The 23154-nt window shown below is 37.5% G+C and overlaps 1 protein-coding gene across 7 annotated transcripts in view; it reads right to left on the reverse strand.

The window, feature by feature from the left end:
- Positions 1-23154, reverse strand: part of AZIN1 (antizyme inhibitor 1) — a 33152-nt gene that overhangs the window by 4267 nt on the left and 5731 nt on the right. For 2 of the 7 annotated variants that reach the window (XM_032609876.1, XM_032609872.1), the window contains exons 3-10: positions 14951-15096; positions 8755-8952; positions 6560-6733; positions 5218-5390; positions 3429-3563; positions 2012-2093; positions 1578-1652; positions 821-980 (exon numbers count right to left, since the gene is read on the reverse strand). In XM_032609876.1, the coding sequence (XP_032465767.1) occupies positions 821-980; positions 1578-1652; positions 2012-2093; positions 3429-3563; positions 5218-5390; positions 6560-6733; positions 8755-8856 (901 nt within the window). In that variant the 5' untranslated portion in view covers positions 8857-8952; positions 14951-15096. Of the gene's footprint in view, positions 1-820; positions 981-1577; positions 1653-2011; positions 2094-3428; positions 3716-5217; positions 5391-6559; positions 6734-8754; positions 8953-14950; positions 15097-23154 lie in introns of all 7 variants that reach the window. The other 5 variants (XM_032609871.1, XM_032609875.1, XM_032609878.1 and 2 more) reach the window with 4 other exon arrangements.

The following is a 23154-nucleotide window of genomic DNA, read 5'->3' on the forward strand; positions in this document are numbered from 1 at the left end:
CGTTGCGGAGCACAGGCTCCGGATGCGCAGGCTCAGCGGCCATGGCTCACGGGCCCAGCCACTCCGCGGCACGTGGGATCTTCCTGGACCAGGGCACGAACCTGTGTCCCCTGCATCGGCAGGCGGACTCTCAACCACTGCGCCACCAGGGAAGCCCTAGTTTTATTCTTAATAGCCAAAAACTGGGAACAATCAAATAATCATCAGCAAGAGAATGGATACAATGAATATACAATGTATATTCATTCAGAAAATGGAATATTAATTGGCAATAAATGTAAAACAAAATGGTTCAGACATTATACTGAGCTGTCTTAAACAGAAGAATATATGTTATATGACCTCATTTATTTGAAGTTCAAGAGCAGCCCAAACTAATCTGTGGTGGAAAAATAATCAGAGTGATTATCTGGCAAAGGAACAAAACTGAGAAAAAACTTTAAGATACGAAAACTATTTGTAGCTTGATAGAGATGACAGTGTAAGCCTTCATTAACTTGTCAAATCATACATTTAAGACTGTACTGGTTCTTAAGGGGAATCAATCACGTGGGTAAGTTTATCTAAAATAAGCCTATCTCAACATCAGTATCAAGAAGAGTTGGATTCAGAAAGTCTTATTATGGAATGGGACCTTGGCTAGGGCATTTTGAAAAGCTCCCTAGCTGCTGCCTACTGATGGATGAAGACCACCCACAACTTTATAATCCATGAAATGTCCTACAGTAAATTTATACCTGAGTAGTATCTGATAAACTCGTCTTCGAACTAACTGGAATTACCTACTAACAGAAACAAAACTATAAACTTTTTAACTTACCTCCAGAGGAAAACTTATTTTCAACAACTTTCTTTGCAATGATATTAACTGCAAGTGTAAATGCAGAAGACACATAGTAGCTTCCGGGTTCAGAAATTATCTTAATGCCGGATCCTTCAGGAAAGTAGACATCCAACAAAGGGCTGATAACATGATTAACCTATGGATTTAAAACCCCACATTATGGTTTTAATATTGGATTAGATAATTCACAATATTAAGAGACTGATAGCTATTAAATTTTCTAGGAAAATTAAGTATTTGAATTATAGACCATGAAGCTTTGTGATAAAGCAGGCTTTCAAGTCATCAAAGTTTATTTTCTAACTATCATAATGGCATAAAAAAATTTTTCTTAACTCCAATGGCAAATGGCTACTGGTGATTGTTTAAAGTCATGTCTCTATATTCAATCACTATCAATGAAGGAACAAAATTTCAAATCAGTTTCTATATATTAGGAAGGTGAGGAGTGGTGTGTATCTGGATAAAATAGCGCAAGCTCTCCAAGTTATGAATTCATCTGTGCCATCAAGTACTGAAAATAGAAACTTTCTGTGATAAAATTATGCTATAGAGTTTAAACTTTTCAAAGTTAAGCTATCTTCTCATTGCCTATTCATTTTCTTAGAATAAAATTTTAAACAATGTTACACCTTTAGTTGCTGCTGTAAAAACTCTCGTCTACAAATCTACCAGGTAAGTAGTAAAGAATGAGAGATTATTCCAGTATGTCTACCCACTGAACAAGGTTTACCTCTTCCAATTGAAATTCGGTTCCTGTGAAGCCTCCACCAATGTCTAACATGTTCATTGTGAAGCCAAATTCTCCCTAGAGATGTGGAGGGGGGAAAATCTTTAAATGCTTTTCCAAATTGTAATGCATATAGGGACATTTCAAAAAAAAAAAGGAGGTAAATAATCTCTGTTCTAACCTTTAGTACAGTAAACTTCTTGCTTTCTACTAACAGAAGCAGATTCATTCAATGTTATATATATTGTCTTCCTGATGTTTCTGTATTATCTTTAGACATATGCAAGTAAATTACTATTTAATCCCTTCACACCCATTTTTTAAAATGTGCATGTCATAAAAAAGAATGAATGAGCGTACTTCAGAGGTAGAAAACCACTGAATCTTAGATAACATCCTGGCTTAAAATATCAAAATAATTTAAGGGAAAAACTTACAGCCATGTCAAATACACATCGAGCATCAGATAAAGCATGTACATATACTTGAGATTCTTTGCAAGCACTTGAAACATGAAATCTGAAAGAAATGAGTAATAAATTTGAAGCTGCTCCAAGTTTTAGAGGCCTTTCCTGTAAGTCCTTTCTCATTCACCATACTGACACAAAAAATATTCACATTAACCTTACCAAATATTTAAAGCATTAGAAGCACGAGCCTCTAATCATCCAAGTTACAATACCAGCCTTTTAGAAAAGTATTATCCAATATTAGGATAATACTATAATTTTATAAACAATTTTTTATAAGTTATCAGTTATGCTTCATGACTATCAGATAGGGACATGCTTTTTATGCATATATGGTAAAGTAACAAGCATCACCCTACAAAACCTTTAATTTGAACGCACAATTTTATCTAAAAATATAAAAATGTATCTACTGTGAAATAAATACAAGTGAACATTAATTCAGCTGAGTAGTACTGATACTGGTTAGTATTCATTAACAGTGATACTTATCAATGATTCAGACTATTTAAATAGGGAATTCCCTAGCGGTCCAGTGGTTAGGACTCCATGCTTCCACTGCAGGCGGCCCAGGTTCAATCCCTGGTTGAGGAACTAAGATCCCACAAACTGCATGGTGCAGCCAAAAAATAAAATAAAATGAATTGAAATATGGTTCTTTCTGTACCCTGACTGTGGCAGTGGTTACAAAAATATGTTAAAATTCATAGAAGAATATACCCCAAATCAATTTTCCTGTGTGTTAACAATAAAATTTAGCTGAACTATGAAAACTCTCCAATACTGTTAATATTATCAAGTATGGTAGATTTAAGCTTAACAGTGGTGATTCTTTATCCATCTTTATGAGCAATTTTAAAATTTGGAGCATTAAGCTGCTCCAAATTTGATTCAGATCATGGTTCTGAAACTATGATCAAAATCATTAACTCTCTGGGTCTTAGTTTCCTCACACAGAAAACAGAGAGGGTAAAATAAAGTCTACTGATTTTTTGAAGTGCTCCTGAGGAATTAAAAAGAAGAGAAAAAGTCTTAGGATAGGAAAAAGAAAAAATGAAATGACATCTCCAACAACTTAGAAGCTGAATGCCATTTTGGTATTCATTAGAATTCTAGTAAATCCCTCCATTCAATTTAAAAAGAGGTGATTTACATTACTAACTGAATTGTTATTTACTATTTTCTCTCTTTACTGGGTGAGGGGAAGGTACAGGTACAAAATAGTATGAAGGATAAGCATATTTAGTTGCTTTCCTGAACTAAGGGAAATGTGTATATTAAACCCAAAGTTGAATCTATTAGAGTTCATGCAAATGAAATTCTAAATCAGTAACATAAAGACAAAGATTATCATCACAAAATGAAGTTTAAAACAAATACTCACTTAACCCCAATAATTTGGACATCAAGTTCCTTAGCACATTCCAAAAGATGCCTACAGTTCTTCAGGGTAGTGCCAAACTTCATGTTACCCTCTTCACCTCCAATATTATCTTCTGTTGCAATATGTAGTAAGACCCTAAGAGAAGGGGAAGATGATTGGGGCAGAGTTGGTTTACATCATCATCAGCACATGTGAAGCCTGAAGATTGTAGGAAGTGTGTTGATTATGTTGTCAGCGCTCCAAAATCCAGCGTCGGATGAATCAAGTGAACCTAATGAAAAACAATCCTGTATAGAGAAAAAACTAGCAATTAGGGCCTAAAGCATGAAGCTTACAAGGATGGGAATTTGGAAAATGCAGGAAGTTAAGACTCTGTTGTAGCATCAAGAGTCGGTTGGGCTCTGTAATGAAAGACATTACTTTCAAATCAAGTCCATCAGTCCATAAATCCACCTAGAAAGACTAAATTGAGTAGCAATGCCACCGTTGTCTTTCAGTAAAAACGATCAGGACTTAAAAATTCCAAATTTCCTAAATTGTTCTAGTTAGCGAACCTTCTACCACTTATTCTGAACATTCCTCCCATTAATTTTGTACATCTAACAAAAAAATTAGGAAGTCCTAAGTTATTTTACGTATCTCAACAGCAGCCTTTTAGACTGCTGATTCAAATCTATTTGGTATCTCCTTCCAAACCACGCCTACCAAGGCAAAATGATCATGACTATCAGGCAATCTCCAAGTAATTACAAACCACTAAAAAAATGCAATTATACAAAAATGCTGTTTGTAAAAGCACAATTATTCTACCTACCATTAGAACCAGCTCTATCAAGAATATACCATTCCATTTATAATCTAATACAGTAAACACCCCAAATCAGGTCACAGAAAAGGAAGACTCCCCCACCACCGCCCCCAGAAGACTTTTAAGAGAGACAAGCGGTTCCCTAGAACCACTTTATCAAAAAACTGGCCTTTATCAAAACAAAGGTTTTCAGGGTAATAAATCCTGTCAGGATACCTTTCTAAGAATACCATTAAAGTCAGTAAGAAAATTATGAATACAAGGGAAATATGGATATGATACACATTTTCGGCAACATATAACATACACAATAACTTATTAAAAAGGAAACAATTTTGTACTAATATACTTTCAGTATATTGTAAAATCCTCTTGATATACCAATTCATGGCAATATTAATTTTGCCTTAAATTTTTTTGCTTTTAAAAAGTGAAGTTTTTAGTTAAAAAAGTAACTCTTGGGATGCATGTAGGTACAAGTAAAAACATTAAACTTCCTGTTTGAGGAGAAGGGCCTTCAAGAAATCCCAGGAATCTATGGACTAGGTTCCTGAGACACTGACACAAAGGACAACCATTCAAGAAACCACATCTAAGGGCAGATTAAACCCTCAGCTAACCAGGAAAAAAAGCTGACCAAAACACATCCTGTTCCCAATATGACAAATAACTAGCATGGTTAATGTAATTGTGAAAATATAGCTGTGGCTCTAATTTGATTATCCTACCAACCAGATTCTCTTCCTTGTATTAAAGATTATAAATTCATATCCCAAAATGCCCTTATCTCATTCCAGCTCCACAGTAAGGATCAGAAGTAGCCAATAAAATGCTAGTAGCATTTTCCATAAAGGAACTTGAAATAAGTCACAGTAATCACAACATATACCACTGCTCTACATAAATGCCCCATTTTCCCAGGCTAAAGACAACCCCAAACCCTAGGTAATAATATTCCCATGTGCCTAGTTTTACACTTACTTGGCATTTGGGTGATTACGTGCTATTTTCTTCAATTCGACTTCATTGTCACATGTCATGATATTCACTCCAACTTTTGCTGCATACTTTATTTGAGACACTTGCTTGCAAGGACTTATGTAAATGATGTTTTCTGGAGATACACCCAATTCTTGCACTAAAGCCATTTCAGTCTAAAAACAGATTTTAAACAGTGTCATCTAAAAGGCAAGCTTTCTATTACTTTTCAATCACTACCCCATACCTTTATTTTTTGGTTAAATTCAAATTATATAAGGTTAAATTAGGATTATGTATGTCATAGTTTAGATGCCGGTAATGCTTACTATACTGTACTCTGTTAAAAACCTTTTAAAAAGGTATACAGGGACTTCCCTGGTGGTGCAGCAGTTAAGAATCCACCTGCCAATGCAGGGGACACAGGTTCGAGCCTTGGTCCGGGAAGATCCCACAAGCTGCGGAGCAACTAAGCCTGTGCACCACCACTACTGAGCCTGCACTCTAGAGCCCGCAAGCCACAACTACAACTACTGAAGCCTGTGCGCCTAGGCCCATGCTCCGCAATGAAGAGAAGACACCACCATGAGAAGCCTGCACACCACAACAAAGAGCAGCCCCTGCTTGCACTAGAGAAAGCCCACACGCAGCAACAAAGACCCAAAGCAGCCAAAAAATAAAATTAAAATTAAATACTGATCCTATTTTTTTAAAAAAAGGTATACAGGCATATCTCATTTTATTGCACTTTGCAGATACTGCATTTTTACAATTGAAGATTTGTGGCAACCTTGTGTTGAGCAAGTCTACTGGCACCATTTTTTCAACAGCATTATTTTATTTGATGTATGTACATTATATTTTAGACATAATGCTATTGCACACTTAATAGACCACAATATAGTATAAACATAACTTTTATATGGACTGAGAAACCAAAATATTCATGGGACTCGCTTTATTGCAGTGGTCTAGAATACAATCTGCAGTACCTCTGAGGTACGCCTGTAATTACCATCAGAGAAATCTCATAGTTTAGGATATTATCTTGCTGTCATAAGAAGTAATTTGGTCAAGCTAGCTCTAGGCTAAAAATGAGGAATAACAGTTTTTGATTAAAGAAAAATAAAGCTTATAAAATCTCATCTCACTGAAACGTTCCTTGAAAGGTACACTTGAAAGTTTGTAAATTTCCAATATTAAACTGCAAATTTAAACAAGAGTTAGGAAACACATTCAAAAGTCAAAACTTCCTTGCAACTGTTCTCCTACTGCTGTGGGTCACCAAAAATTAGTCAATTTTAAAATGTTGCAGTTTAGTAATAAAGTAATGAAAATGACTTACTTTATTGGAACAAGCAAATCCAGTTCCAAGAGCTGCCAGAATCTCAAGTACAGCTGGAGTGGAGTTGCACTTTACTGTGTAGAATGGCTTTATCTGAGCCACTATGTTCTGCCACTGACTGTGTTTCTTCACAATCTTTCCAAGATCTCCCACAAAAAATGCATTTTTCCCTGTCTATTATGGTTATGAAAAAGAAAAACATAAAAAACTATAGAAAACAGAGTATCATAAATAGAAAATAACTCCTTTTTCCTCCACAAATGAGCCAAAATAAACATTTACATACTACCACACTTAAGGCTTGTTTCTTTTTAAATCTGACTCTGTGCTGTGCTATGCTATGCTGGTATAGAAAATATTCTCTTCGATAAAATATATATATCAATTATAGTGACTTTCTACTTCAGAATTGCCTCAACTTTACTTTTGGGGAGTGGAGGGGAAGAAGACTACCTATTTCCTTCCATGCTTTCCTTAACCGTTTAAAATAAACCTACTTTAGCAGTATAGAATCTAATTTCCTAATACGGTGAGTAGAATGAGGAAACTAAACAAAAAGCTGTATCTCCATTATGAATTTCACTTAAAGACAGTAAAACAAGGAAACGAAACCAATGTTTAAGGAGATAAAGTTGGTAGTTTGTGTGCATATAGGTGGCAAACTTGAATTTAAAAATACAGAAGTACACCAAATGTCAGATAAATCTGAGTAAGGATATTCTTCCCTCAAAAGAAAGAAAACTGGGGGATTTCCTGGGAGATCCAGTGGTTCGGACTTGCGCTTTCACTGTTGTGGCCTGGGTTCAATCCCTGGTTGGAGAACTAAGATCCCACAAACCACACAGTGTGACACAAACAAACAAACAGATTTTAATTAGGGATTGGGAGAGATGTGTAATGATTTCAAAGTTGGGGCTACTCTAGGGGTAGAGAGATGACTATGCATGTCATCCAGAGCATAAATTACCCAATGTTAGATGGCAGACAAAATAATATTAAAATCATACAACATCCAAATATTGTTTGAAAAGCCATGAAGATATTACTGTTTTCTATAGTCCACATTATTTGAAGATATACATTACTGGAACATACTGACCAAGAAACAGACACGACCAGAAATTATGGGTTACGGGTGGCACATATAGGACAGTTGTACTGAAGTTACCCCATCCTTAAAAAACATGCTGCCCAAAAAAAAAAAAAAAAAAAGCTGCCATCCCCAGGAAGTGTGTTGTAAAAGTGACTAAGACTAGTGACATCAGAGAATTAACTGTAGAATGACTTAGCTATAGAACAGACTGAACGGTAGGACAAGTGTCACTCTTCCTCACCCCCCAAAAAGAATTCTGATGGCAGAAGAGAGAAATAACAGGATTTTGCTGGTGTGTGAGAAGACTTAAGCACATTTGTAAAGGTCAAGAGAAGAAGAAAGTTTTTTGGATATCCTATTACTGAACACCAGTAACACAAAAACAATTCTTCGAATTTGGGGAATATGGGAAATTAGCTTCAACAAAAATTCTATCAGTAAGGCAGTAAACAAAATTTTTCTATCAGTAAGTACGAAACAAAAATGATCTTAAGTAGCAATAAATATGATTCTATAGAAATTGACACTTGGGCAGTGGAGAGTAAGCATTCAGTATAAATTCTCATTCAACATACACAACCAAGATTATCTGAAATATAAATTAAAATCTACGGAAGTACACAGTTGAGAAAAATGGGTAAGAAGCCATGTACTGATTAAGTGGATAGCTGGCAACATATCAAGAAAATAAAAGAACATACAGGGCTTCCCTGGTGGCACAGTGGTTGAGAGTCTGCCTGCCGATGCAGGGGGAAGATCCCACATGCCGCGGAGCGGCTGGGCCTGTGAGCCATGGCCGCTGAGCCTGCGCGTCCGGAGCCTGTGCTGCGCAATGGGAGAAGCCCGTGTACCGCAAAAAAACCCCAACAAAACAGGTGCTATAAAGCACAGAAGAGAAAGGGCTGTCCGGAAGCATTTTTTTTTTTTAATGTGAGCTAGAAAGAAAATCTCATCACTTCTCAAGGGGAACTGGGGTTGTCAAGTCAAGACAACCTGGAACAAAGTACTTTTATTATATTAAGACCTTGGAAACAAAGCATTGATGCTTCATATTTCAGAAATTTATAACACTGTTTTCAGAAATGTGAGATGACACACTTACCAGGGTATGTTCATAAACATAGTTATCAATAACATTTCCAAGGTTTGTTCCTTCATCCAACAGGCCAACGGAGTAGTTTGCATCGTCAATAAATCCTTTCATCTCAGCCGTATTCCACAAAGCCGAAAGTCATAAACCAGGAAAAACAAGAGACGGGCCACCAAGCCTTACGTCTGGGTCCTTAGAATATGCAACAAACTGTCAAAATAGAAGTTATTTCCAGGTCTGTATTATTTCATTAGTCAAACCTAATGTATGAGTTGTCAATGAGAGTGTGTTAATAAGAAGTACCCAATTCAGTGAAGAATCTGTAATCACTTAACACTTTCAGAAATACTAGATCACTAATATCCTTTCCTTTAGTGCCCATTTTAAAGCAAATAAATGTGAATTTATACATTAAAAAAATAAGCTTAATATGACAATTTCTTGAGAAGGTAATTGACACATATGCACAAAATATTACAAGTAAACATGGTCACCTTACTTACAGAGTTGCAGAGCCAGTCTGTTTTATTCATCTTGTTTCGTGATTCCTCCATCACACACACAATTTTACTCATTTTAAGTAAAGAAAGCTAGCGGAATAAATGTCTGCAGCTAAGAAATCAAAACAGTCTGAACTTCAGTACACTGCCAGCCACATAACAGTGTGCTACCAGGTAACTGCAGATTAATGTCTTCTAAGTAAAATTCTAGAGTAGGTGATGTGTAAATATCAACAATAGGAATGAGTGAAAGTGGAGGCCAACTTTAGGGGACAATCCGTAGTTTTGATACACACTATCTAGATCCCACCACAAGCTAAAATGGACTAGTTAAATCAAGTTAACAATGTTAAGTCTCTTATGAGGTGAGCTGATTTGGTGAAAATGTTACTGGACTACAAGTCAGCAGACCTAGTCCTGGCTGTGTCATTTAATAGCTGCGCAATCTGAGGTCAACTTCAGTTAACTACCTTAACTACTTCCTCAAAAGATGGTTGTGAAAAACAAAATTAAAATCGCTTGTTTAAGTGTTGACTCGGAAGAGCTAAAATTAAGTCACCAACTGCCAGAAATACAAAAATGCCATCATAATTTGAAACTAGGCATAAGCTAGGAACCTATTATACATCCTAAACCATTTATTTACTAAGAACTCTGATTTTTAAAAGGGCATCAGACTAAATCCAACCCCTCCCCAATCAAATAACGTTTCCCTTTCTCCAAATTACCCACTGTCCTCTGGAGCAGCACACACAATAAGTTTATGTTCTTTGCTGAATTCACTGGTCCTTACATTACTTTAGGCAAAGATTTATTTTAATATAAAGTCCATAAACAAAACAAGTCCTCTAGACAGGATGCTACTCATTGCCTGGGACTGATTTCTGGTTGCCACATTAACTATAACAGACATAGACCAGCTCTTGGCAACCTATTTTAAAACCTGCACAGCTTTTCCTACATCCTTGATTGCCCCCTTTCCTTTCCCCTCTCCCTGCTCTATGCAAGAGTTCACCATGGGTGACGGCCCTTGTCCTAAAAATATACTCCATTTCAGTGGTTCTCAAAAGTGTCGGCTTTCACGGAGCAACTAAGCCCGTGCGCCACAACTACTGAGCCTGCGCTCTAGAGCCCACGAACTACAACTACTGAAGCCCATGTGCCTAGAGCCCATGCTCCACAAGAGAAGCCACCGCAATGAGAAGCCCGCGCATCACAACAGAGTAGCTCCCCCTCACCGCACTAGAGAAAAGCCCACGTGCAGCAACAAAGAGCCAATGCAGCCCAAAATAAATAAACTAAATAAATAAATTTTTAAAAAAAGTGTCGGCTTTTTGGTTGTACCAAAACAAACTCATCAATAAGCCAGAGCATTAGTCAAATTTCATAAAATACAAGCAGTATTTAAAAAATGACAATTTTATTTCCAAGAACTCAACTACATTCAGTTTAGCTGAGCAAATCTCTTAGATTATGATACCAGAAATGATTTAAATCTGTACCCAGAAAGTACACATTTTAGGTTTGAGGATACATGTTTATTTTAAGCAATGTAAGACCAGCTGGAACATCAATTTTAGAGGGATATTCAACTATGCACTAAAGCAACAGATAAAACCTACTCATTCAAAAAGATCAATTATTCTATTAATGATGAAAAATACTTAATCAAGATCTTTAGCCTAGTATTTCCACTCATGAGACTCTATGCAGTATTTACCTGGGAACCTTGAGTTATCAATTACTGACCATCACAGGCAACTGCTACCAAATGTAAAGTCTATCTTTTAAAGCCAGGACAAGATGAACCTCAATTTCCTACATCTAGTGTTTACAAGAAGGCTAATTTTCCTCTAACATCAGGATCCTAAACAGCTGCACAAACATCAGGCCCATTCAATCCAGTCTTACCTGCTGAATGCCCACATTCTTCAGAAATTTTTCTAGATTAAGTAAGGTTATGGTCATAGGGATAGGAAATTTTTTCCAACTATTTTTTCTTTTTCTTTTTTTTCCTAAAAATATGTATTTAATTCTCATAATATTATTCACAGAGTTCTTGGCAGATGAATTTTGAGGTTCATGTTGTCTCTCTTTCAGTCCCAAAAGCTCTGTTTTGAGTTCTCCAGGCTTTGGTGGAATTTCAGGTATTGTCAGGTCTGGCCAGTAGTACCGGTGCACCACCTCTGCGCCGGCGCACATGGCCAGGAGGCTGGCGGGGAACATTTTCAGGTAGGACGTCCAGGACACGCCCGCAGGCATGGTTGGCGGGCTCGAGCTGCACTGGCACTCGGAAGCAGGTCAGGGGACAGTTGAAGGGCGCTCTGGAGATGGAGCCAGCAGCTGCTCCAACTATTTTCAAACTATCAAACTATAAAATCTACAGGTTCAACTCTCACTGCCTGCTAAACTAGCTTAAATCTAAAAGCAGACATTTTTTATAAGTGTGCCAAGTACTTATACAATATTCTCTTAACCTTTAAAACCACTATAACAGGGACTTAGCTGGTGGCGCAGTGGTTAAGAATCCGCCTGCCCATGCAGGCGACACGGGTTCGAAGCGTGGTCCGGGAAGATCCCACACGCCGCGGAGCAACTAAGCCCACGCACCTAGAGCTCGTGCCCCGCAGCGAGAGAAGCCATCCCCACTGAGAAGCCCCCAGCTTGCCGCAACTCGCAACTCTCGAGAAAGCCTGCGCAAAGCCTGCGCGCAGCAACGAAGACCCAATGCAGCCAAAAATAAATGAATAAATATTTTAAAAACCCCACTATGACAGTATTATTCTGTTTTACAGATGAAGACACTGAGGCACAGAACTAATTAGGCTAGCTCTAGAGATGCTGATGATCAAATTAACAGGCATACCTTGGAGGTTCAGTTCCAAACCACTGTAATAAAGTGAGGATTGCATTAAAGCGAGTCACACAAACTTTTCAGTTTCCCAGTTCCTATAAAAGTTATGCTTACACTATCCTCTAGTCTATTAAGTGTGAAAAAAAAAACCCCAAAACCCCACACACACCGAAAAAACACAAACAATGTATATACCTTAACTAAAAAATAATGCTGTTGGAAAAATGGCACCAATAGACTTGCTCAAAGCAAGGTCACCACAAACCTTTAGTCTGTGAAAAATGCAGTATTTGCCAAGCGCAATAAAACAAGGTATGCCTGTCTGTTAAAAGGAAAACTCTGTCTCCCCAGCAGTCCCGTTCCTAGAAAACACGGGATCCCTCTTTTGGAAACCAAACACAACTCTCAGTCTCTCTGATAGACTAAATGACACCCCCATAATCAATTAACCATTTCTCAGACATATAAACTCCCATAGTTCCTAAACCTCTGTATAATAAAGTTTATTCACATGTGGTACCAAAACATCCTATCATGCCTTCTCATAGCCTTTCAAACCTTTCTTTATGACTAGTTTCTACATTTCAACCTTGCTCCTTCTATATCTTTTGTCTAAAACTCTCAGGTAAACTCTAAATTTGAATTTTTTTCTTTTCCATCCATCTTATCAACAGTTTACATGCAACAATGTACACCCACGCTTTGACTAATGTATACACCATTGTAACCAGCACTACCATAAAGATAAATTTCTTCATGTCCCTTTTGTCCACCTCAGGCAACCATTTTTATCTGCTTTCTGTCACTACAGACTTTTGTGAAGTGGAATAATTTTAAACAGTAAAGGCCAAACTAAAACATCTGACAAATAAATGTACTACCAACATGAATAAAGATATGTTAAAGCATGCCCTGCTCTAAAGGAAAGATTGAGAGTACATTAGAGTGGCTCTATTACCATCACTGAAATGGAACTCTGACTTCTGAAGTAACCATAGGGTTAGTTTACCAATCCTTAGCTTACTCACAAAAGGACTGTGACAGAAAAAATAAAATAAAATTTGCTATATTGGCAGGACCTGACAAAAAGGATTTTGGGACCAACACACCTGAAACAACTAAGACAGATGTAAACGTAGTATTTTTTTACTTCCGTGATTACACCAAGCACTGCAATAATAGTTGATTAAAACCAATACTAATAACGTCTATACATAAAAGACGGTAAATGTTGAGATAAGTGAGCTCTATCTTGGTTTATCTTCTCAGATACTCCCTAGGAAGGTCTTAAGATTTCCATAATTTCCTAGCCCAGAGTAGGTGCTGAGAAAAGATGGACAAAGGACAATTCTAAGAATGGGGAGTTCTGAAACTTAAGCGTTGTGGTGATGACAGGAAAGAACTCCCTGAAGTGTGTTGAAAAAGAGGTCCATCTTTCACATCCTTAAAAGGAGCCCAAAACCTTGATATACAAGTGACCCACATGTAACTGCAAAGCTCAACTGTCAGTTAAAAACTAAAAGCTATGCCCAGGAAAAACTAATTCCTCAAAAGAATCCACAAAACACAAAGACCTTCAGGAAAGAGGGTTTCTAACACATTTTGAGCCACAAACCCTGTGCTTAAATGAAATGTTCACTTGGAAGCCCAGTATTTCCAACAATTGAAAAGGCTTAAGTTGGTGGCTAAGCACAGACTATTCTTGAGTCTTTCCTATGCCCGATCTCACTGAAAGAGTCCTAAAAGCAGTTCATAACCATACCCTCAGAAGCCTATGCTTGCAATTTTCTTAACATGTGAGCAAAAATACTTTAAAGTTTCACTGTTGCAGAAAGGTTCATGTTCTACATTTCTGCTTTACAAGGCACTAAAGTAAAGAAATATTTGAGTAAAATATTTTCAAGAGGCATTTAAAGTTACTTGGTGGTATTGTTAAACCAAAAATCTGACACACAGCATGTCCTAGGGAGTCAGAATGAAAATAACTGTGCATGTGTTGGGGGTGAGCAGAGTTTATACTGTATGCCAGATCCACCAAGTTAATCCACATCACAGGGAATTTCCAGGGATCTCTCCATTAAGAATGCAGACTCAGGGAATTCACCTGGTGGTCCACTGGTTAGGACTCTGCACTTCCACTGTAGGGGGCCCATGTTCAATCCCTGGCTGGGGAACTAAGATCCTGCAAAGTGCTCCGGCCAAAAAAAAGGAATGCAGCAGACTCAAACCCAGATGATGCCAAACTTCCCCCATGTTCCAATCTAATCCTGGTTATAATTCCCAACGGACACTGTACCATTTTTTTTTTAAAGGTGTATAAATCAGAAACAGGACTGATTTATTGGTTCCAACATGTTATAGACCACTACATACTACAGTCTAGTGTTGCTGGACATTGACTTATTTAAATTAAACTTAAAAGAGCAAATCCATTTTTAATAAAAGCTCCCAAGTTTATTTTTATCAATAGACACTAAAATGTGTTCTCTACTCACAAGAGCCTTTGAGCTATTTTCACAACCAAACACCTAAATATATGGTGAAAGAAAGCTCAGCTTATTTTACACTAATACAACTGCTGCAATCACAATACTATGTTTATAAACGAAATAATTTCCTCTTGGACATCATAGCTGGGAAGAAAAGAGCATGTTTAACATTCCTTATTTACACCTTCATATTGGTGTTTTTTTATAATACATTTTTCAGGAAGAGCTGCCAAGGAAAGAAAAGGCTCCCAAGAACCACACACTGCTCCCTGGAGTCTTTCATGAGGTCGTGAGTCCTCAAGTCATCGACAGGGTAGCTCCAAGAGGAGTGATTGCAGCAGCTGGGCACTTGCCTTGTTACACACCTGCTACAAAGGCTTCTACAGTTGATTGTACTTCAGAAGAAACTGATACATCTCTCAAATAATCACAAGATAATTCTGGCAGCAACAGCCCACTTGACACCAAGCTGGATGAATATGAGTCTTGGATTTCTGAAGTGAAGACCTCCCTGGAAGTAGAACAGGGAGAGCTGAAAGTTTGAGAGTACTGTTTCAGAGACATCTAAGCAGGAAACCCAACCTTAACACATGACCAGTTTTCTAAAAGGACTTTTACTCATTAAAAATGAGAACTTAAGATATTTTGAAATTCACACTACTACTATTATTCTGAAGAAGCCTAAGGGTATTTCTACCTTTATTATTATATTTTTTTTACATCTTTATTGGAGTATAATTGCTTTACAATGGTGTGTTAGTTTCTGCTTTATAACAAAGTGAATCAGTTATACATATACATGTGTTCCCGCATCTCTTCCCTCTTGCATCTCCTTCCCTATCCCACCCCTCCAGGCGATCACAAACGAGCTGATCTCCCTGTGCTATGCGGCTGCTTCCCACTAGCTATCTACCTTACGTTTGGTAGTGTATATATGTCCATGCCTCTCTCTCGCTTTGTCACAGCTTACCCTTCCCCCTCCCCATATCCTCAAGTCCATTCCCTAGTAGGTCTGTGTCTTTGTTCCTGTCTTACCCCTAGGTTCCTCGTGACATTTTTTTCTTAAATTCCATATATATGTGTTAGCATATGGTATTTGTCTTTCTCTTTCTGACTTACTTCACTCTGTATGACAGACTCTAGGTCTATCCACCTCATTACAAATAGCTCAATTTCGTTCCTTTTTATGGCTGAGAAACATTCCATTGTATATATACGCCACATCTTCTTTATCCATTCATCTGATGATGGACACTTAGGTTGTTTCCATCTCTGGGCTATTGTAAATAGAGCTGCAATGAACACTTTGGTACATGACTCTCCCTGAATTATGGCTTTCCCAGGGTACATGCCCAGCAGTGGGACTGCTGGGCCACATGGTAGTTCCACCTGTAGTTTTCTAATCTACTTTTATTATTACTTTTACATAGGCATTTGATGACTTAGCACTCAGCTCACAGCTTTAAAAATAGACACAATGGGAAAAAAAAAATAGACAGACACAATGCTGTCAAAGTCACCTCTGCATTCTACATCCCACAGAAAAATGTTACTTACCACAGAGAATACCTTTGGAAATAATCGGCCAGAAGGGATGACACTGGTACTACAAACATGAGGTCTGGAGCAGGCCTCCAGGAAGGCAGTTCCAGGAAGCTACATATCAGAACTAGTAGGTAGAAGTTCCAATAAATTGTGTGATCATAAGACCATATGAACTTTTGCCACGTTGGACCAAAAGTGATGGATAACAACAACAGCCTACACTGAGTACTTAGGATCATCAGGACAGGGGTTGCTTTAATTGACAGCAAGAGGAAAGCCAATAATGGCAATAAACACCCTTAAGTTTATTTTTCAGCTGATAAGGTTGAAAAAAACTAACTCTAGAGGAAGAACACTAAAGGTGACTGCTGACAAATTACTTTAAAAAAAAACAGACAAGAACAAGGATGAATAGGAAATACATAAAGGTGGGGGGAATTCTAAAGGAAATGAGCCCAACAGGCTAAGTTTGAAATGCTTGGGTAAAGGCTGCCCAATGAAATGCCTCACATTAAACTCTAAAATACATCTAAATGAGAAAATGGAAATACAGGATTTTCATAGCAATATACTTTTGCAAGTGAAATTGACAAGATCAGGCTCTCTTAAAAAATGTGTCTTGACTATCTGATGTGAAGACTAAATTTCTTCTGGAGCAAGTATGTACCTGTACATAAGTGAAATATATAAATCCCTATGGTGATTAAAATGTAATAACATTACAGATAACTATTATAATGCAACATGAATAGCAGCAAATACATAACCATATTATTTCAAGCTTTCTAGTTTTCCTGGTGCAGCACAGGAAATAACCTTTTAAATAAATGCACTTAACTACTATTTTGATTACCCTACGGCAGATCTCATTGCCACCTCACCAAGAGGAAAATTTATTTTTATTATATAAAGCATGTGTCCATTACAATGACTGCAGGAAACACCAGGTTAAGGAAGACTGAATACCTCAGAAGCCCCTAAACATCTTTACAGGTAGCAGTGGTTGCATCTCCTCTAGAATAAGCATGTTCAGACTTTTCCAATCATCATTCCCGTGTTATTTAATCTTTTTATTCCTCTATCTGCCCTCTAAAACATCGGCTTTACTGGTTTTGAACCATGAATGGAGTCACTGTTGTTTTCCTACTATGACGTCTTTTGCTCAACTTTATAATTTCAATTCCTTCACACAGATAGATGGGACTGGAGTCCCATCTATTAATTTTCATTGCTGTGTACTATTCTTTGTAGATGTACAACATTTATTTATCCAAAGAGGACCTATAGGTTGTCCCATTTTTTTGCTATATTGTTTATAAACACCATAATATAATTTCTTGCTGTTATTTATGTACCCAAGGGGAACACTGCTCAAGTTGTGGTCTGCAAACTAGCTGATCCACAAATGAAGAACCAAGCAGTGTGCTACAGTCTAGGGCCACATACCTGGGAGTGAAACTGCTATTAGTGAAAAATTGTTTTTAAGGGCTTCCCTGGTGGTGCAGTGGTTGGGAGTCCGCCGGCCGATGCAGGGGACATGGGTTCGTGCCCCGGTCCGGGAGGATCCCACGTGCTGTGGAACGGCTGGGCCCATGGGCCATGGCCGCTGAGCCTGCGCGTCCAGAGCCTGTGCTCCGCAACGGTAGAGGCCACAACAGTGAGAGGCCTGCGTACCGCAAAAAAAAAAAAAAATTGTTTTTAAGCCTTTTGCTCATTTCCCTACATGTTTTTTGCTTTTTCTTATTGACCTATAAGAGCTCTTCATGAATTCGGGATAGCAAATCTCTCTCATTTTGAGTTTTATTTATTTTGCTATAGTATCCATGTTCAACATACTAGGATATCCCATCCTACTCTTGGTCATGCCAAATATAACATGCCAACCGTGCTGAACCTAGATGATGAACTAAGGAGAGACTATACTTATTTAGGAGCTCTTTATAAACTGGGCACCACAGTATCTTTGCAGTAAAAAACAAAAAATAGGGAATTCCCGGGCGGTCCAGTGGTTAGGACTCCATGCCTCCACTGCAGGGGGCCAGGGTTCGTTCCTGGTTGGGGAACAAAGATCCCACAAGCCACCCCCCGCCAAAAGAAAGAAATAGATCAAAAATAATCTGAAGTCATATATTCAACGTAAACCTAATATTAAGTTCAGTCTGTATGAGCACATGAAGTATAGCAGGGAGCTGGATCTTAAGAACATGCTGGGCAACTAAAGAATTCAACTAGAATATAAAACTGAAAAGCCCCTACAGTCAAGAACAGTTTATTAGACAAACCTAAGGAGAAAGAAGAGAATGTGTAATTCTTATGATTCTTATTAATAGATATTTTAAGATTAATATGGCTAATACCATTCACATTCACAGTAACAATTATCCTAGAGTGATGCTGTCCAACAGAACTTTCTATGATGATTGAAACATTCTTTGTCAATGTCCAAAACAATAGCCATTAGCCACATATAATTCCCAAGCATTCAAAATGTGCCCAAGCAACTGAACAGCTGAATTTTTAATGTTATTTGATTGGAATTCTTTAAATTTATATAGCTACCTGGCTAGTGGCTACTGTACTGAACAGAGCAGTTCTAGAGAATGCTGTCTTCATAAAAAATTTTAAACTTCTAAGGATCAAGTCCACACACATCACAGATAAAAAAACAAGAAAACCATCGTACCCCCAAATAATTTTGCTCAAGGTAACAAAGATCAATTCACACGTTTACAAAACTAGACAGTAAAGGAAAGAAAGGTCAAAACTCCACACCAAGTAAATCCTAGAGAAATGAAATGTGTGCTTACATAAGATAATGAAGAAAGGTGGAAAAGTTTAGAGCAGAGCATCCCAAAAGGGTTTTATCATCTTGACTCCTGCTGCAACTCACTCAGTTACAGGCATTTAAGACCTCATGGTGGCTGGGTATGGTTTGGGCAGGCTGAACTTCATCAGCCTAATCCTTGCAACTCAGTACGCTGCACAAATATTTTCTACTTATGCCATCATGTTCTTCACATTATTCCCTAGATTAGAAAAAAGGATGGCCAAATCTTTGTTTCGGTTAGGTTGTGACAAACTGCTTCAGTGTGCATGGATGGCCCTGGAATGGAGGTGAAGGACAAAAGCATCTGTGTCTTCTAGGCCTTACCAACACGACAGCATTGCACTTGCAACGGCCTCCTTAGGCCGGTCTGAATAATAGCCAGCCTAAACCTGCAGCCTACCACTTACCTAGATTTTATAGCTTATGACGTACAGTTTACACAATATCTTATTTACTCCTAATCAGAAGAATTAAGTGTCTCTAAATGCTTTTTTGAGGGCAGAGAAGAAAAACCCCAAACTCAAAAACTCTGAATTTAAGACCAAAGGGAGTGTAATGGAATACACAGATTGGTAGTGACTATTAACTTTCTCAGCTCACTATCTTCTGTAATAAATGCAAGAACAATTTTATTCCCTTTAAAAATGGTCTACACTGCTTTCTAATCTATTTGGCCGCCCAGAAGAGCCTAAATTTGCCTGAAGAAAGAATACCATGTCCCCCAAACCGTTTTATCCATTAACATCCTATTATTCCCATTGGACTTCAATAGAATGCTTTTTTGCTACTTTACACAAGCAATGAGGCACCACTAAATACTACTTTTTGCATGCCAAGGGGATACACATACTTTAAAAACTGGTCCCTAAATCTGTGTATTTTCAATGATAGTTTTATTTGTCTTCGTGGTCAAAGAGCACCAAAAACCATTAATAAAAGTTCTGTGAATTTGCTTACATCACACAATCTTTAAATTACCAAATATTGGTAATTTAAATATTTAAAATTTTAGACAAAATTTGTCCATTTAGACAAATCAATTAATTGAATCCCTTTTCTATTCTTAGAAACAAAACATTAAAAGTTATATGTTAATAATTAACTCAATCTGACATCATCACTAGATCTGCTAATAAAAGCAGCTGGTTACAAGAGAATTTAGTTTCCTGAAACAGCCTTTAAAATTTTTCCATTAGGCTGATCTATTAATTATAATTGGAGCTCTAGCTAAAATAACTTGAAAATATAGCCCACTGAAAATACTACTGCAGCACAGAGCCTAAGAAATTTAAAACGTACACAAAAACTTTTCCACAATTAGAGCCCTTCAGTAATCTGAGATATTATTAAGCTTAAGCATTTGTGACGATATCTTTACAGTGCTCACACATTACACCGCACACATATCCAAAGAAAAAATTTTACTATGCAAGCAGCTTATAGTTTCAATATACTTAATGAAATGAACTACCTAAAAATTCAGATGGTTACCTGGATTTGAAAACCTAACTCTGAAGCCAAATCCTAGAGCTTAGACCACCTGCACAGAAATCCTACTGGAGTGCTGGAAGCATAACATGGGTCATGGAATTATACATTTTGTAGTGCTATGTGCTAAGTGTTTTCCATGAAGGCCAGTGTGTTAAATCCTTTAACTTCTAATTTTCCAAACAGTATTGTTGCTCCACAGGAAATACCAGGATTTCAATGTCTAGTATTGCAAACAGATATTGATATCTAAGGACATTTCTGGAATGTACAATTTCTCTTGCCACCTTTACTAATTCTAGTCAAGAAACCTTTGGGGCAAGATATCTTTTTGGATTCAAAATTTCTCAGATTTTAGAATGGCAATTTAGTACATATAAGTTTAATATATTATTTAACGCTCTCCAGGAGGCAGCAGAATTAGGAATATTAGCACTAAACGGGATAAGTCAAAATAAAAGTAGCCTCAAATTAGCTCAGATTCAGGTCAACTTTTTGTTCCCAAATCAGGTTAGGTCACATCAAGGAAGCTATATAATTTTTTTTTAACTTTTAGATTTTGGAATTACATGAATAAGGGATTGTGGCTGTAGCTTTATAGCAAAGCACCAAGAACTAAAGTTTCACTTAACATAATATACACTGTACCTGGGCATAATAAATAAGTCAGTCACTTTGGCTGCCGGAACCTTCAGAATGAAGTGTTAGCATTTTCTATCTGTGCCTATATACACTACGCCTCCACAATCAAAAAAAGACACGGAAATTATAGACTTTTTGAGTTCTACAATATTATTTACCTTAAAGACTTTTCCCTGAGTTGGCAGAATCATTTATAAATGTATGAGCTAATATGTTTCTCAAGTCTAAGAGGAAACACCAGTAGAAATATAAAATATAATGCAAAGTTAGGTTTCCATTAAAGAGACTTGGGGCTTCCCTGGTGGCGCAGTGGTTGAGAGGCCGCCTGCCGATGCAGGGGACGCGGGTTCATGCCCCAGTCTGGGAAGATCCCACATGCTGCGGAGCGCCTGGGCCCGTGAGCCATGGCCGCTGAGCCTGCACATCCGGAGCCTGTGCTCCGCAACGGGAGAGGCCACAACAGTGAGAGGCCCGCGTACCGCAAAAAAAAAAAAAAAAAAAAAAAAAAGAGACTTGAAATAAAAATCTTATCCTTTAATATGGTCGCGCTTAAAACATGAACCTTGTTATGAAACTTCCAACTTAGAATCTATTCCCCTCTCAACTATGGAGTCAACTACACCCCACTCAGAAAAGTTTTATATCTCTAAGCCAACTTGGGAGAAAACATCAGATATGCTGGAAGGAGAATAGATGACTAACAAAAATTAAAGAGATAACTGGCTTGGCAGTGAACTGGTGGCAACTGTACTTCTCTTTAATATGCATACAAGCCACTTGGTTAAAATGCAGATTTCTGATTCAGGTTTGGGTGGAGCTGAGAGTCTGCAGTTCTATTCTAGGTTATGCTAATGCTACTGTTCCAAAGACCACACACACTGCATTAACAAAGGGCGATTAAAACCCTCAAAAAAAGATAAATCATTGTATCAATTTACAGTTAAAGGAACTGTTCTAGTTCAACTTTATTTTACAGCTGTGATTTAAAAAACAAGCAATATGCTCAAATTCACACAGCTAGGAGAAAGCCAGTATGGGAGTACAGGAAACCCTCCAGCCTGGGTTCCAAGTCAGCAGAACTTTCAAGAATTCATATTATTTAAACTGTTTCCCCCCTTTCTCTTTAGACTTAAAAAAAGAAGTCTAAAATTGTAATTTGAGGTTAACAGTAAATGTGTTGAAAAGGTCTGCTTTAACATACACCCTCCAATTAGATCTCTTTCCTGAAATTTTCTAATGTTACTCCCTCCAAGTCTCTAGCCCACTTAAAGACATCCAAACCTCAACACCAAAACCCAAATTTCAATTGCAAGAAATCTACCAATAATAAAAAATTTTAAATGAACCACACAAATCTAGCAGCACAAGTTCGAACAACAGTTTACTGTGGAACTGCATTGGGCACAGAGGTTTAAATTCAAAGTTAAATCCATACACAGATAATCAAGTATAGTCAAAAACTATCCCTGAAAATATCTTGGGAAGGTAGCCGGTTGAGAGATAAACATGTATCATCTCTCAGTAATACCTCTAAAAACAACCAGTTTTTCTACCAGGTGAGTATTATACAAAGTCATTTTGTGAAAAAGAACATAAACTCTTAGAAATTACATTGTGTTTGGCAAGATGCTCATAACTAGAAAAATAAGAACTAAGATTCACCTCTTATATCTCATGCTCTGTGGTAGAGGTTTGAGTGGAATGGAGAGCAGAATTTTTTGCCTGAATACTAGAATTCAAGTATTGAATACTTGAATACTCCAAATACTTGAATCTAACAAGTTAAATGATTGAATGGTGTGCTAAACTACTACCCACACCTCATTAAAACACAAACAAAAAACCACCTCTCCAACTTATATTAAAATCTGGAATAGTAAGATTTCCTAAAACTTACCCTGCAGTATGTACTTAGATATAGTAAATAAGGATCCAGCCACTAGTAAACAATGCATACAACTGAATCAACTTTAAGGGAAGTGGGGGAGTTCCCTGGTGGCCTAGTGGTTATGATTTCAGGCTCTCTCACTGCCATGGCCTGGGTTCAAGCCCTGGTGGGGGAGCTGA

Source organism: Phocoena sinus, chromosome 17 (genome assembly GCF_008692025.1).
Source record: "Phocoena sinus isolate mPhoSin1 chromosome 17, mPhoSin1.pri, whole genome shotgun sequence".
NCBI lineage: Eukaryota > Metazoa > Chordata > Mammalia > Artiodactyla > Phocoenidae > Phocoena > Phocoena sinus.